This window comes from Dromiciops gliroides, chromosome 1 (genome assembly GCF_019393635.1).
Source record: "Dromiciops gliroides isolate mDroGli1 chromosome 1, mDroGli1.pri, whole genome shotgun sequence".
Classification (NCBI taxonomy): Eukaryota; Metazoa; Chordata; class Mammalia; order Microbiotheria; family Microbiotheriidae; genus Dromiciops; species Dromiciops gliroides.
In genome coordinates, this window is record NC_057861.1 from 529113166 (window position 1) to 529130297 (window position 17132).

The 17132-nt window shown below is 37.9% G+C and overlaps 1 protein-coding gene across 1 annotated transcript in view; it reads right to left on the reverse strand.

Moving 5' to 3' along the window:
• The window catches only part of FOXK1 (forkhead box K1), a 119767-nt gene that overhangs the window by 19646 nt on the left and 82989 nt on the right, over positions 1 to 17132 (reverse strand). The window contains exon 2 of the mRNA XM_043984891.1: positions 14439 to 14621. Coding sequence (XP_043840826.1) covers positions 14439 to 14621 — 183 coding nt within the window. The remainder of the gene's footprint in view (positions 1 to 14438; positions 14622 to 17132) is intronic.

Consider the following 17132-nt stretch of genomic DNA (forward strand, 5'->3'; position numbering starts at 1 on the left):
TTAGCCACCAACAAAAAGCATTGCTATAAATATTTACTTGTACAATTTGTACTATTTGTACAACAGGTCTTTTTATCTTTTGGGGGATGTCTTTGGGATATAAATCAAGCAGTCTTATTGCTGGGTGAAAGGGTATGCTCTTGGGCATAGTTCCAAATTGCTCTCCAGAATGGTTGGATCTTTTCACAACTCCACCAACAGTGGGTCAGCATCCCAGCTTTCCCACATCCCCTCCAACATCCAATATTTTCCGGTTTTGTTATATTTGCCATTCTGATAGATACACATAGAATTATAAAGGAAATAAATTAAAATACAGTTACCAAAATATATTAAAAATAAAACAAAACCAAAAATTCACAGGTTAAGAACCCCATCTTAGAGAGGTTGTGACTTGTCTAGGGTCACAAGGCCAGTTCAAGTCAGAGGTAACACATGATTCCAGATCTGCACAGCTTTTAAGGCCAGCTTTCTATACCAATGACTCCCAGATCCATGTATGAAAGATCTTTGGTTTTAACTAAAATCACACACCAAAAAAGACAGAAATAATTAAGCTTCTTTACGACTGAATGGTTTAATGTAAATTTATGTTAGTCATGGATTTCCTTTTTTTCTTGAGAAAAAAAGACCTTACTCCCCTAAGGAAGCAAGGTTTAAGAAGTAAAATGAAAGCACACTAATTGGCTAAGTATCCTCTATTCTCACATTATAATGTATGTGTCACAGACCTCTGTCACATCAAATACTATAATACAAAGACCTATAGCCCTACTGAAGAAATGGACAATATAATTTCCTGCTATTTATTATGGTTATCAATATTGACATATTAATTATTTGTGATATCAATTACTAAGCCCTAATAGCCACAAGCTTAAATAAGTGTGGTGATATTTAATTCTGACCATTATACACAAAGAGTTTAAAACAAAGTGTCATCACTGGGCCACCATTTCCTGTGGTGCTCACTAAGCCCACACCTGGTGTTTTGATTACAAAGAATTATGCCCTTGTCATACCCCAATACTATCCTTCTATTGATGCTTATGATTATTGGTAAGAGTTGAACAGTTTAGCCAGAAAAAAAATTATGTCATTTCTATGTCTCAACTCTGATAAGGAACTTTAAGTTTAACTTTAAAACCTAAGGTTTCAGTTCCAAACCTGAGTTGCTATGCGAAAGAAAAAAAATTAATTTACCCTCTTTTTTGTTTGTTTGTTTTTCTGGGAATTTGAGAGCTAAGTGACTTGCCCAAGGTCACACAGCTAGTAATTATTAAGTATCTGAGGCCAGATTTGAACTCAGGTCCTCCTGAATCCAGGGCTGGTGCTTTATCTACTGCATCACCTAGCTGCCCCAATATAATTAATTTTAACCAGCCTAGTCAAGAAAAGTTTTCATTTGCAATAATTCAAGTAGATGGAATGAACCTTAAAAATCATGAAGTTCAACCTCTCATTTTATAGATGAGAAAATGAAGTGACTTGTCCAAGCTCCTATAAATAGCTATTTCACCTCCCTTCTTACCCTTCTCCCCAACTTAAGGCAGTTTGGCATTAGCCTTCTCTAATATTTTAACTTTTAATCACTCCTCTAGACACCGAATAGAGTACAAAAGACTTCAAATAAATAGAGAGGAACTACTGGGTCAAAGTACACCACTTCAGTGTCCAAACACTGAGAGTCCAAACTGAAGCAGCCTCTAAATACTACCAACTTGAAATAATCAGCTTCTCCAATAATGCTGCCTTATGCCAGTCCTCTTTTTTAAAAAATGACACACAAACACACACACACACACACACACACACATACACATACACACACACTCATATATATATATATATATACATACATAGATATTTAGATATAGATAAAACTCATAGTTCAGGATTATCTGTAAGGAAAGTATATTTTGGATAGGATGGGAACTGAGAATGGAAACTGTAACACTGCCTGGAAAACAGTATTTAAAAGTGTTCTCTAAACTTTTCCTTTTTGTAATGAAAGAATAAAAGGCCTGTTAAGAAGTTTCCACAGATTATAAATAAATAGGAACAGAATACACTATAATCAATTTACACACAATTCTTTTTACTTTATATTTCCTTGATTTAAGCCCTTTTTTCTCAAATTCCCCTATGTTCCACTAAGAGGCATAGGTCACTAAAAAGGATTTTGGATTAGCTATTTTACGAATCCTTGCTCCAATGGCTCTTAACAGGAACACAGTGTCCTTTCCTGTTCTCCAAAAGCTGCAGTTGTTAATTCAGCAAACTTTTTGTAGGAACACTAACCACAGGATGGGGTGACTGTCTATGTCTGGGGACTTGACTAAACTGCCTCTAGCAGCCTCCAGTCTAATAGGTAGAAAAACTATCTACCCAATGGCTTACTGGTTAGATTTTAATAAATGAGACAATTTGTTACAGTTCTTTCCCTACCCCACTACAGTTCCTAGAAGTTAGACTAAAATGGATTTCTACCAATCCACTAATAAATAAATACGGAACAAGAAACAGGCCATAATAACAGCATAGTCATCCAGAGTTCCTTAATGGCTATATAACAGTTAAAAGACATATTATTGAAGTCTTTGAATTGGAAAAGACCAGAGTTGTCATCTAGCCTAACCTGTATCTATTGAGGAAACCTCTCCACAGCATCTTTGACAAGTGGTTATCCAACTTAAAAAGACCTTCTGTGGGGAGATGACAGCTAATTAAATAAATACTTTAAGACAGCCAACATATTCCCCAAGAAATCTTGCTTACTCTAGGCTAAACATCTCTAGTTCCTTCAAAACACATACACATAAATCCAAGGTTTCAAATCCCTTTATCCATCCTGGTCCTTCTCCAGCTGGTTAATATCCTTCCTAAAATATGGAGCCTATAAATGAACAAATTACTTCAGATATGAATTTATGGGGGTAGAGTATTGAGAGGCTATAACTTTCTTCATCCTTGGCTCCAATGCACCCAAAAAAGGCATTAATTCTTTAGCTGCCATATCATATTGCTGCCTCATATTGAACATTTTAGTTATAATCAAAGCCCTAGGGTTTTTCAATTCAATTCAAACATTTATTAAACAATATTTTCATAAGAACAGTTACCTACTACTCTATCTTTCCAAACAGTACTTGTACTTTTTTTTTAGCCTACATATAGATCTTTAGGATCATAGATACAAAACTTTAAGGAAGCCCAAGCTCTTCCTTTTATAGATAAGAAAACAAACTCAGAGATGACTGATTTGTCCAAGGTCATACAAGCAGTGAAAGTAGAAAAAGTAAGACCTGGGTTCTCTGATCCCAAATCCAGGACTCTCTCCATTGTATCATATTACCCCCTTTTAAAATTTTACCCTGCTAGGTATAGCTATTATTCATGTCTGTCAAGCTCTTTTTGGATCCCAATTCCGTCATCCAATGAGTTAGCTGTCATATTTCTATTTTCCCCTTAGCTGCAAATTTGTATAGCATGACCACCTAAGCCTTTATAAAAATCATTGTTGAGAATGTGGAATAGGGCAATGATTCCACTAGATAGCTATATCCAGTTGAAATAGAGCCATTAATCTACACTTTGGGTCCACCATCTCCCTCAATTTCAAATCTACCTAAATATACTATCATTTAGTCCAAATCCTTCCATCTTCTTCAAAAGGACTTCAAAAGACCTTATAAAGTGTTGTCAAATGCCTGGCTGAATCCAGCAATATGTTTACATGTTTTCCTGATTTAGTCTAAAAGGGGTTTTATAACCTTTTTTGTATGTCAGACCCTGTTGGCATTCTGGTGAAGCCTATGAACCACCTTCTCAGAATAATGTTTTTAAATGAATAAAATACTTATGATTACAAAGGAAACCAAGTATATTGAAATATAATCATCAAATTATTAAGAAAAAGTGTAAGTCCATAGGTTTAAGATTAAGAACTCAGTCTATACATGAACTGATGCATAGTGAAGTGAACAGAAGCAGGAGAGTGTAATACACAGTAACAGCAATATTATCTGATGAAGAATTGTGAATGGCTTAGCTATTCTCAGCAATACAATGAATGATCCAAGTTGATCCTAAAAGACTAATGATGTGGGGGGCAGCTAGGTGGCGAAGTAGATAAAACACCTGCCCTGGATTCAGGAAGACCTGAGTTCAAATCTGGCCTCAGACACTTCACACTGTGTGACCTTGGGAAAGTCACTTAACACCCCCCCACCCCCCCACCCCCGCCAAAAGACTAATGATGAAGCATGCTATTTCTCACTCTTTCATTTTTTTTCTTTTATCGGAGTCTTCTTGTAAAAAAACCTCCTGGTCTAAGATGACTTGTTCCAAATGCAGCAATATCAAATATGCAATGTAACCTAAAACACTTCCTAGTGTAGCCTAAACTAGATTAAAATGTAATTAGGAAATGTTTATCAAAATAAAAATTACAGTACAACACAGATAATGCTAATTTGTGGTTTCCTAAGTCAATGTGTAGCCCACAGGGATAAATTCTATTTGAGCTTGATATCATTGTCTCAATGAATCTATGCCAGCTGATAGTAATCTCTACTGCTGTTTTCTATATGGTCACTAATTGCACCTTTATTAGCATACAAGGGGGGATAAAAGGACAAATAGAATCAGCACCATTCATCTCCTCCTTCTCCTTCTCCTTCTCCTTCTCCTTCTCCTTCTCCTTCTCCTTCTCCTTCTCCTTCTCCTTCTCCTTCTCCATCACCATCACCATCACCATCACCATCACCATCACCATCACCATCACCATCACCATCTCCATCTCCATCTCCATCTCCATCTCCATCACCATCACCATCACCATCACCATCACCATCTCCATCTCCATCTCCATCTCCATCTCCATCTCCATCTCCATCTCCATCTCCATCTCCATCTCCATCTCCATCTCCATCTCCATCACCATCTCCATCACCATCACCATCTCCATCACCATCACCATCACCAACAACATCATCATCAATCAACAGGGGCAATCAGGTATGCTGTACTTTGTATAGTTCTCTTTTGCACTGTCTAATTTGCATGATTTGATTTTCTTTTCTTTTCTTTTCTTTTTTTGGTGAGGCAGTTGGGTTTAAGTGACTTGCCCAGGGTCATACAGCTAGTAAGTGTCAACTGTCTGAGGTCGGATTTGAACTCAGGTTCTCCTGACTCCAGGACCGGTGCTCTAAACACTGTACCACCTAAGTACCCTATTTGATTTAACTTTAAAAAGCATGTATGAAAAAGAAAAAAACAAATTAAAAAAAAAAACAAATTAAAAATCATGTATGATTCCAATTAGTAGAGAATGGTTTTAAAATGTCAGCATTTTTTTTAGGCTCTTATGCCTGAGAACATGATAAATTTTTGTGAAGGTTCCATGAGCCACTTATAAGAATGTATGTTCTGGGGGCAGGTAGGTGGCACAGTGGATAAAGCATTGGCCCTGGATTCAGGAGGACCTGAGTTCAAATTTAGCCTCAGACACTTGACACTAGCTGTGTGACCCTGGGCAAGTCACTTAACCCTCATTGCTCCACAAAAAATAAAATAAAAAAAACTTTCTTAAAAAAAAAAAGGAATGTACGTTCTTTCCTGTTTCCATTCAGTAATTACCAGAGATTTAGCATACATGCCTTTTACTAAATAATATTCAAATTCTTAAATTTTCTTGCTTATCATTTTGTTTGGTAGCATAGCTTTTTCTTTATCTAAATTGGTACACATCGAAGTCCTCACAAATAATAAAAAGCACCCACTCTGTGCAGGACACTGTACTACATAATTTGGGGAAGACATTGTTTAGATAAAGCAGAGTCTTTGCTTTCATAAAGTAATTCAAAACTCTAAAGTCCTACCAATGCCATTCTGGGCTCCAAGTGCAGAGTCATATAATCAGAGTCCAAAAAAAAAAAAAAAAGACTGTGAGATGATGTGGGATTTACATTTTGGTAAGTTTTTCAAAACATCAAAGGAATAAACTGAACCAAGCTACTGGCAAGCTGGAAATTAATTTTTTAAAAAAGTTTTAATAAATAATAACTTTGGTACTATCCTTTAAATTACTGAAGTTCCTAAATACAGGAAGGTGGTCTGGTGAAAAGATAGATTACAGAGCAAAGTACACTAACTAGCCTGTAAGTCAAGAAACCAGGTTCTGAATTCTAGCTGCACCAGTATCAATGTGACAAGAAAACAACTCAGTTATTTCATGACCCTAGGCCTCAATTTCCTCCTCTAAAAATGAGGGTATGGGATTCAATGGTCCTTTTTAGTCCTCTTTCTAACATTCTATGATTTTAGTAAAAGTTTAATGAATAGATTTCTCAGATTCTGAAAATGCCAGTGTCCTTGTACAACTTTGACAGAGGTGAAAGATCTGATTTTACACCTAAAACTAATGAATCTTTTTTTGAAGGATTTGCTCATTTGTTTTTTTAACTGGCAAAGAAATGGTGAACAGACTTGCCACGATGTGGTCTGGTTATTCTCAGAAGCAGCAGGGAACTAATAACTAATGCCCACATAACAACAAATTGATAGAGTATATGTGAATATTTACACAGACACAGATGTGTAGATGTCTACACCCTTCTTCAGATCCTCACCTTTCTCTATGTCTTACCTTCTTCCTGCTTCCTCCGAGTTTTCTGATTGCAAAATCTTAAGATTGCTATTCCAGTCATGTGCCCACATGCTGTCACATGCCTACACAAATGTAACAGAACACACCTATGGAGGGAAGCAACGCTGCCTCACAAGAAGATATAAACTAAAAACATCAAGCAGCAATCTTTAACAATAGCTTATATTATATTAACATAACATTTAACAACAGTTAACATCCAAAAGCAATGTTATTCCTTTTAAAGTCAAGAAAATATAGGTAGTTATTAAGTATGATATTTCCGATTTAAAAAAATCTATAAATATTTTGATTTTCTAAACCAAAGGATTAAATGAAACTTCTTTATGTTGTAAGTAGTTTTCTTTGAGATTTATGGCAAAGGAATCTCTGGAGAAACTGAAATAAAAGTGGAAGAGAGTAGCACAGCATACTAATTTACTGTATATCAGGGAGAGGGTCTCAAGTGTTCATATAGTAGAGTTGCTTTTTATGTTCTGGAATCCTTGAGATGGGGAGAGAAGATAGTCAGACTAGAAGGTCCACAGATTTGAGAGATTGGTCCAAAATACTAAACTGTTACTCAAAATAATTTTGGGGACATAGCAAAAGGATAAAACTTAAGGGTCTTTTAAAAACAAGGCAGTCTTGAAGGACTTGAGTTTTTAATTAATAATTAATGAAAAAGAGCATTTGTAATGTGGATTCAGTAGTAGTGAACTTTTGTTCAAAGGCATAAATTTTCATAGGCAAAAGATTTAATATAAAGACTGTCAGTGTTTCAAAGCATTAAGACTGAACCCGGCAAAGTAGATGAAGAACATCTCTAAAAGTTTGGTGTCACTGTGACTCAAATAATTTATTTTGCAACATTCATGTTCAGAGTTGGAAGTAAATGACTTCCTAGTATACAATTTAATGTTAGCAGTCACCTTTTCTAGGCTTGATTTTATTTTTCCATACTGGAATCACCAAGAGACACTTTTGTATAAAGAGTTACATAATTCTAAAACCCTGGCCTTTTTCTTTGTGTGCAATGTTTTAAAGTGGCCCTAAATCCTAACTCAGAAAGACACATACAAGAAGAGCTTCTGACTTGGTAAAATCCTGGAAATAATTAACCAATTTACCTTCTCTCTTAAAAAAAAAAGTCACCTCTGTCTAAAAATGGGCAGATTTATAAAGTAGTACTGCAGAGGGACAGTTTATTTTGTTTAACTTAAGTTCATTCACTCTCTACGAGGATGCTGGGGGAGGGGGGAGAAGAGGCGGGGAACGACGTCCACCGGGTGGGGGAGGGGAACCCAGGAGTTTGCTAGGTAAACCTATATGGAAGCTACAGAGAAAACAGAAGGCATGGGGAGGGTCAGGAGGGAAGGGCTGGAACAGTTTATTTTGAAGTGTACCTTGGTTACTGTGTTCCAGCAGGTAATAGCCTGTCTCTAAAGTTTAGACAAGGAGAGGGAGGGGTGAGCGGGAAGGAGGAGTCAGAGGAAACCGGCTCCAAAAAGGAAACTAGCCCATACTGAGAGCTTCACACCGCCACAATTTTCCACCAGCCAATCAGAGAAGAGCAAGGCAAACACACACCAAATTAGGAAAGTAAACACTGGGAGGAGGAGGGGGAGGGGGAAGAAGGAGGTGGAGGTGGAGGGGACCCCCGGGGAAAGCGAAGAGCCGAGGCAGGGCGGAGGAAGCCAGGCCGCAGGACCCGGCCGGGCTGCGGCTCCTCTCGGAGGGACAGCACGGAGCTTCACTGCCTGTAGCTGATCAGGAGTCCGGGTTACTCTTTAAGGGCAGGGCCCTGCTGACGAACTGCGTCTGTTCCCCTCCTTTGCCCGGGGGGGGGGGGGGGTGTCAGGAGGGAGCCCGGGAAGGGCGGCGGGGAGTGAATGTTGGTAAACATGGCGGCTCCACCCCAACAACAGACACGCCAAAAGAAAAGAGCTTGGCAGCCAAACCTCAAGAGGCTGTGGGGGTTTCAAAGAGTCGGCTGAATTCTGCTGTGCTAAGTCAAACGGATGTAAACGGAAATCTAACTGCATCCAAGGCCTACAGTGAGAAATCCAGTTTCGCTTTCCCACTTTCTCACTAAATTGGCTCTATAGGGTCCACAAGGCCGGCTTGGGGGGGTGGAAGGGGGGGTGCCTGGGCTAAAAGGACGGAATGGACGAGCACACGCTGGTGAATGACCCTCCCAGCCCCAATCGCTGCGTCGAGGCAAGAAGGTTAAAACGCCTCCAGTCTTTGTGCCTGACCAGTGCTCAGACCTCATCTACACCACTCCTACCCATCTTCCTAGAATAGTCTCCGAAGGTGTGTGTAATTCTGCTTAAGGGAACACTTTTTTCCTCTCCTCCTTCACAAAACACCACTTTCCTTTCGACACCAAAGTACCAAGATTATAAACATAGTTTTATACAACAATCTTAAATTAACCGCTATTTTTAACTGGAAAGCTACTGAGAAATGCATTTTTTGTAAATCCCAAAGCAAAACATCACCAATAACAAAAACAATCAGTTGGTTTTTGTTTTTAAAGCCCATAAACACGAATCCAAGCACCTTGTCTCAAAGGATGAAATCTTACTGGATTAAATTGATCATTAAATTTATTTTCCTTGACTTCTCAGGACTAGGATATTACCCCATTACTACTTCTACTAATAGCAGCTCACATTTATGTAAAATTTAAAAATTTACAAAGTGATTTCCACAAAACTTTTTGAGATAGGCGGTGTAGGCCTGAGCCTGTCACCCCAATTTACAGGTGAGGTGACAGGCTCAGGCTGATTTACCCAGGGTCATAAAGATCCTAAAAATTCTTAATCTGGTTTCAATCATTTTTGACAATGATCTTGATTTCAAGAATTTTAAGATTAGGGTCTGTGTCTCATTTCTTCTTTGTATCTCTAACCTAAGATAGCTTCTTGCATGTCATAACTGCTTAGTAGCCATCCATCAGATTGAATTGTTGAATCATTACTTCTTATCCCAAATTTGGCATATATATATTTTTCCACGGTGCATTAGACATTCATAAAATAATCAGACTCAGAATCTCTTATATGGAAGGAAACTTCCAGTGTATCCAAGCCAATGTATATACCTGATATTCAACATTTCTAAACAAGTAATTATCCAACTTCTGGCTACTGTTAATTATACACACATGAATTCATGAATATAGGGGATAGGGACTGAATCTGTGATTTTACTGATGTAGGGAATTCCCAATACAAATGTGGGTCAGCACTTCTCTGCAGTTTGTAATCTGAGACAGAGACTTGCCCAACCACAACCAGAATGGGTTAGAGGCTAGACTTGAACTCAGGTTCTCCTGAGTTGGAGGGCAGTTCTCTCTCCATGAAGCCACAATGCTCTCATGGATATGTATGTATACAGACATGCATATGTTATCACTGTAGGACCAAAGCTCTAGAACTGAAAGGTATTTCGAAAGATATCAAGTCCAGCCCTTTTATTTTGCAGATAAGGACCATGAGGCCCATGGAATCAAGGTCAGACAGGAAGTAAACATCAGAGGAGGGCTTAAACTCAGGTCTCATATACCACACCACCTCCTAATCATTATATGATTTTTAAGTTGTCACTGTTTCATCAGGATATAAAAACCAAAAGCAAACAAGAGATGTTGTATTAATGCAAATCAGGAAACTAAATACTGTAGTCCTGGCTATATAAGGATAAATAATCTAATCATTTTTAGCTATTATAAAAAGGGTGTTATATAAATACAAAGTAATAAAAGTGTAGTTACCAAGATTTTAAATTACTTATTCAGAGCAGACACTTAAATATTTGAATGTTAACTAGTTTCACATAACAATTTAAAAAAATATTCCCCTAAATGGTATTTTCTGAATTGCAAACCAAAATGACCCCCATAATTTAAACAATAGTAACATATTTTTGAAAATGTTAATATAATCAATGGTTTCAAAATTCAGAAAACATTTAACCTATTGAAGATTAAATCTATTAAAAACAAATCTTTCACTTTTAAAGGATTTTCTTATATAACTGTCATGGGCTTGAAATATTTTTGATGCGCAGTGGTTTTTAATGAAATGGTGACTAATTTATATTTTTCTTTCTTTGATTTAGATGGGAAGTTTGGGTCTGGGAAGGTTGGTTTCAGGGTATGAAATGAAAAACGAAAGTTACTAAGGATTACTGCTACACTGTAGTAATTCACATATCCATTTCTGGGCCAGAATGGCTGGGAGGATCTATAGGAAAACTAAGAGAAATAGCTTGTAATATAAAGTAGAATTTGCCATGGGCAAACATCTTCCAGCACTTAACTGGCCCCTACTATGGAGAACAATAACTTTGTTAGCCTTTAGAATTAACACATATAAATCCTATTCTTCTACTCCAGAGTATTTTACTAGGCCCTCTTAATTAGCAGTGTGCTCTGCAAACTTTTTGCCTAAAATACTTAGGGAAGTCTTCGATTCATCGATATATGCCTGTCTATAATAAATCTGTCAATTTATTTGCTAGACTAAGTTACAGCACCACAGTTGACTTATAACGAGATATATCTCATGAAACCTATACCACACAGGTGTCACTTCAACAGTAACAACTCATTTGGACTTCTTCATTTGTGTTTTCCATCATATTGCTTATCTATACTATATTACAGATTTCTGGAATGGCTTTCCACTTGAGTTAAAAGATTCCTAAACAATGTGGGGGAACAAATCACATCAATTAATTAAGCATTTCCCCCACAATTCAACCAATAATTAAGTTATCATAATTATAGGTAGTTCACTGTGCTAGGCAATAGATAAGGGTGATACAAAAAGGAGCTTACAATTTGATAGAGGGGCAAGACAAATGCTAACTATCAATCCAGTTTTGTGGAGGATAACATAAATACAGGCTGTCTTTATCTGGATTTGTACTGCATTTATACTTTAAGTACATAGAAGAGACCCAGACAGAGTGGTTGGAAGCAGCCAGAGATTGCTTATAATTGGAGGGCTTAAGGAAGGCTTCATGGGAATGTAACCAGAGTAGGATTTTGAAGGAATGAAAGGACTTCAACAAGTGAAATCTACAGTAGTGGTGGTGAAAAGAAAGGAGTATTGCAGGTATGGGGGAGTGCATACATAAAGGAAGAGAAGCAAGGGAGAACTAGATGAGATTAGAAAATGGTGAAGAATTCAATTTGGCTGGGACATCAAGGATAGCAGCATGGAAAGTTTTAATTTTATCCATTAAGCATTAGGGAATCAGTGTAGGTTTTTTAAAAGAGAAGGGGCACGGATCAGACCTATGTATTAGGAAAATTGCTCTGGAAGTGCTAAAGAGGAGAGATTTCAAAACAGAAGCAGGAAGACTTACCTAGTTTATTGAAATTGTCCAAGTGAGAGGGAATAGGGCCTGAAGTAAGGTATTGGTAGTAAGAGTGGTAGTTTGGGGTGGGTATAATAGATATAGGAGAAGTAGATGCAACAGAACTTGACAAGTAATTGGATATGGGAAATGAAGAAGAAAGAATCCAAGAAGGCTTAGATTCCTGAACCTGGGTTACTGAGAGAACAGTAATCTTATCAATAGAAACAGGGAAATTAGAAGAAAATAGATTTTGAGAGAAAAGTGATGACTTCACTTTTAATCATTTTACATATAAGGTGATGGAAGGTCAACAAGTGAGAGTTTCTACTTACACAGGACTAAAGCTTAGGAGAAAAAAAAAAAGATAAGGAAATCTATCTCCCTAGAGGTAGGTGTTAATTGAAACCACAGAAATGGATGAGATAGAGGAAAGAAATTGTATAACAAGAAGAAAAAGATGGATGGAACCTTGAAGAAACTCCACATAAGAAGATGGGAGAATAAAAAGGAGGAAGAACAGCTAGTGAAAGAGACAAAAAAGGAACGTTCAGGTGGTCAGCCAGAGAGCCAAGAGAGTACTATGTTGCAGAATGAGTGAATGAATAAAAGCATTTATTAAAAGCTTACCATCTAGGGCAGCTAGGTGGCGCAGTGGATAAAGCACTGGCCCTGAATTCAGGAAGACCTGAGTTCAAATCTGGCCTCAGACATTTGACACTTACTAGCTGTGTGACCCTGGGCAAGTCACTTAACCCCTGTTGCCCCGCAAGGGAAAAAAAAGGAAAAAGCTCACCATCTACCAAAGGAAAAGAAATTTTAAATAGGAAGAGGCTGTCTACAATGTCAAAGGCCTGCACACAGGTTAAAGACAACGAAGATAGACAAAACCTTCACTGGACTTAAGGAAGTCATTAGTAATCTTGCAAAAAAAACAGGTTCAGTTAGATACTGAAGAAGGAAGCCGGTTAGTAATGGGTTAAACAAGTGGATAGTGAGAAAATAGAGGCAGTTAAGTATAGGCTACTTTTTTGTAGAAGAGGAGGAAAGAGATATGTTGATAGTTTGAGGGGCAGGGGAGGCAAACACAGTCAAAGGAAGGTTTTAGAATAGTGGAGACCTAAACTTGTTTACTGGGGGAGGGAAGGAGGCAAAGGAAAAGAAATTCAAAATGAGAGATTAAGGATGACTGCTGGTATAAGGTATCAGAAATGAGAAAGGGAAACTATGAGGGGCAGACTGAGGGGACAGATATACCACGGAGGAAGGCAGTCTCATCCAGAGACTGGGCAAAAGGAAAGAATAAATGGGTATGGATATTGAACGTTTTTGATGTGTGGAAGAGGGAGCTCAGGATAGAAGGACTCAATCTTTTTAGTAAGGTAAGAGGGTCATCTAAGGAGAGAGATAAAAGAAAGAATGAAGTTGTCAGTCTAAGGAAAAGAGAGGTTTAGAATAGTTGCAGTGATGAATGTGATAAGGAATCCAGAAGAGGTGAATACAAGGACGGTTGTGCAGTAAGTAAAAATTCAACTTTAGTTAAACAATGTAAATCTGTGGTCAAGCAGAATTTTGTAGCTCTTTTCAGCTATAGTAAGCTGCTTGGGAGTGAGTATAAATGAAGACTGAATGGTAGCAATTATCTGGGACTGGAGATTAGCAGAGTAAGAACATTAGAAGGATAAGAGTATGAGGAGTCTTCAAGAGTAGAAGAAAAGCAATGAAGATGCTTACCAAGAGATCAAAACTACATAAAGGAAAATGACATCAGAACTGGGGTTATTGGCTGGGAGAAAAAGGATCCAAAGAATTTCCTTTAAATAGCTAGCTGTTGAAAAATGTAGTTTGCATACAACTTTTCAGGAATATATATGCTATATGTAATGTGAAATACACCTTTTTCTCTAAAGAAATTTCTAGAGATCACATCTTGTTTTATATATGGTTCTGGGGGGGGGGGAGAGAGAGAGAGAGAGAGAGAAAGAGAGAGAGAGAGAGAGAGAGAGAGAGAGAGAGAGAGAGAGAGTGTGTGTGTGTGTGTGTGTGTGTGTGTGTGTGTATATGAGAGAGATAGACAGTCAGAGACAGAGATTTCACTGATGTTGAGAATTCCTGGTAAGAAGGAAACTACCTCTACCAATGCAGACTAGCAATTAATCTGCAATTTACAGTCTTAGAAAGTTGTCTGGGGCACTGATGGGCTAATTGACGTGCACAGGGTCACAGGTGAGAAAGTGTATATGTGAAGATGTATATACATTCACATATGCATGTGTATTATGGTCTGTCTTACTGCAAGGCCAATTCTCTATTCACTATGCCATGCTGCCTCTCAGTGCTTGTTATTATGCTAAATATTAATTAATAATGATTTTGCTTAACTCAAAGAGTAGTACCTATGGAATCTACTTCTTACCTGATAGTGCCAGTAGGAGAAGGAATGGGACTGACTAGGCGGAGATCCGGCTCCGGAATGTGGATCTTCAGAGGGGAAATTTGAGGGTACAGAGGTCGAAGGGGAGATGGTGGAGCTTCTTCTTTATGGTACAGAGATGTGAACTGGATCTTTATAACCGTACTAGGAAATCGAAAGGTACATCTGCAATGAGAAAAAGAAAGGATGATTAGCCGTGTAATACAAAGAACTGATTACAGAATTCAGATATGGAGAAAATACTTATTGAGGAAATTTCTAATTCCCATGAATGAAATAATGTTTGCTTGAGGGTTCATAGGAACAAAAAGTACAGGATCTTTTCTATATTCTCATCAGGTATATTTATAAATTGTAACTAGGAGTCTGAAATTAGTTTGATTCTCCCCAAATATAGTTTCTAAACTCAAAAATATTCATTGCTGCTTAAAAGTCAGACATTTAACCAAAAGCAATTTTAAATTAAATTAAATTAAACTGATTTCATGTAAATTACATACAAATTAAATTATCCCAAATGTTTAACAATTGATATTGGCTAAATAAATGGTACTCTATGACAAGAGAATTGTGTAACGTAACACCATTAAAATACAAATATAAGGAATACAGTACAGAGTTGCCAGGGGAACTGAGAAGTTGAGTGACTTGCCTAAGTCTTTTGTTTGTTTGTTTGTTTTTGCGGGGCAATGAGTGTTAAGTGACTTGCCCAGGGTCACACAGCTAGTGAGTGTCAACTGTCTGAGGCTGGATTTGAACTCAGGTCCTCCTGAATCCAGGGCCAGTGCTTTTATCCACTGCGGCACCTAGCTTCGCTCCCCCCCCCCCCCCACTTTATCTTAAATATACTGGGCTTGGAGTTAGCAAAACCTAATTTCAAATCCTTCACAACCTAGCGGGGTCCAGTCTACCAGCCAAGCTTATTAACTCCTCTGCATACATTCTACTTTCCAGCCAAATGGCCTTGTTCCTCACACAGTATAGCCTATCTCTCATCTTTATGTCTTTGCATAGCCTAAGACTAGAATGCATTCCCTCATCACCTCCACTTCTTTATTTTTTATACATACACCCATATGCCTTCCCCTCTATAAAACAGAAGCTCCTTGAGGAATAAAGGCTGTTTCATTTTTGTCTTTTGCCTAATACAATGCCTGGCACCACAGTAATAAATGCTTATTTCTTGACTGAAGTGCCTACAGGTACTAAGATAGGTACTAGAGATGCAAAAGTCATTACCTTCAAAAAGCTTAAATTATATTAGTGACTGATTAAATTATGCACACAAATGTGTAAAGTACAAAAAACACTGAGGAGACAGAAAGCAGATGACACGTGAGCTGAACCTTGGATAATTAAGCAGTGGAGGGTAAAAAGAGAATGCATTCTGAGCATGGAGAAAAGTTTTAAGGCTTATTTCCTATGACTCCCCTTTATAATCTCTGTTTTAGCCCAAGTGATCTACCAGCTTTTCCCAGAATTAAAACTTCTCTTGATTTCACCCCCTTTTCTCTACTTAGACAGCTACTTCATCATCTATAGCCTGTGTTATTGAAACAGTTTCTTAATTGGTTTCCTTTTTTTAGACTCTCTCCTCTACAATTCATCTTTCATAAAGCTGCCAAAATAATCTTCCTAAGTCACAAGTTTAACTCTCATTCATCTGCACAAAAACTTCAGTTCCTTACTACCTATTGAATAAATATAAATTCCATAGCCTGGCATAGAAGATCCTCTGGTTTCCATCTCCTTTGCCAGCCTTAATCAAGAGAAATTAAATATTGACAAGATTAGGCAACTGTCTAGATATGTATGGGAAGAGTCAAGAATTACTCTCAGGTTATGAATCTGGGTGACAAAGGATTAGGGTGTTCTCAATAAAAACAAGGAAGTCTAAAGCAGAGGCAGACTTGGGGCACAGGAGTAGATAATGAATTTTACTTTGAAAATATTTAGTCTGAGGTCTCCACACGACATCCAGAAGTAGATATTCAGTAATCCGCTGACAAAGCACAGTGAGTTCAGGAGTGAGATTAGGAGTCATCTGCAGACATGATGATATTTGATCACATGAAATCTCCAAGAAAGAAAGCTTGCAGAGAAAAGAGAAGATGGCCCAAGACAGAGATCTAGGAAACATCTATACTAGAGAGGCAGGAGATGGTTGAAGATAAAGGAGGATAAGAAGAAACAACTGAAGAAGGAGGAGAACCAAGAAGGAGAAGTATCGAGCCAAGTGAAGAGAGAATCTGTAGGAGAAAAGGCTAGTCAACAGTATTATAAGCTGCAAAGAAATCAAAGATCACAAATAAGAAAAAGCCACTGGATTTGGCAGTTGACATGAGTAACCTTGGTGAAAGCAGTTTTAAACTGTAGTATCAGAAGACAGGTAGCAAAGAACTAAGGAGTGACTGAATGGTAAGACAGTGGAGGCAGTGAATGTAGATGATTCTTTCTAGGAGTTTGTCAGTGAAAAGAAAGAGAGGATGGCAGGGTCAAGTGAAGGGTTTTTTAAAAGACTAGGTAGCAGGGCGGCTAGGTGGCGCAGTGGATAGAGCACTGGCCCTGTGGATAGAGCACTGGCCCTGGATTCAGGAGTACCTGAGTTCAAATCCGGCCTCAGACACTTAACACTTACTAGCTGTGTGACCCTGGGCAAGTCACTTAACCCTCATT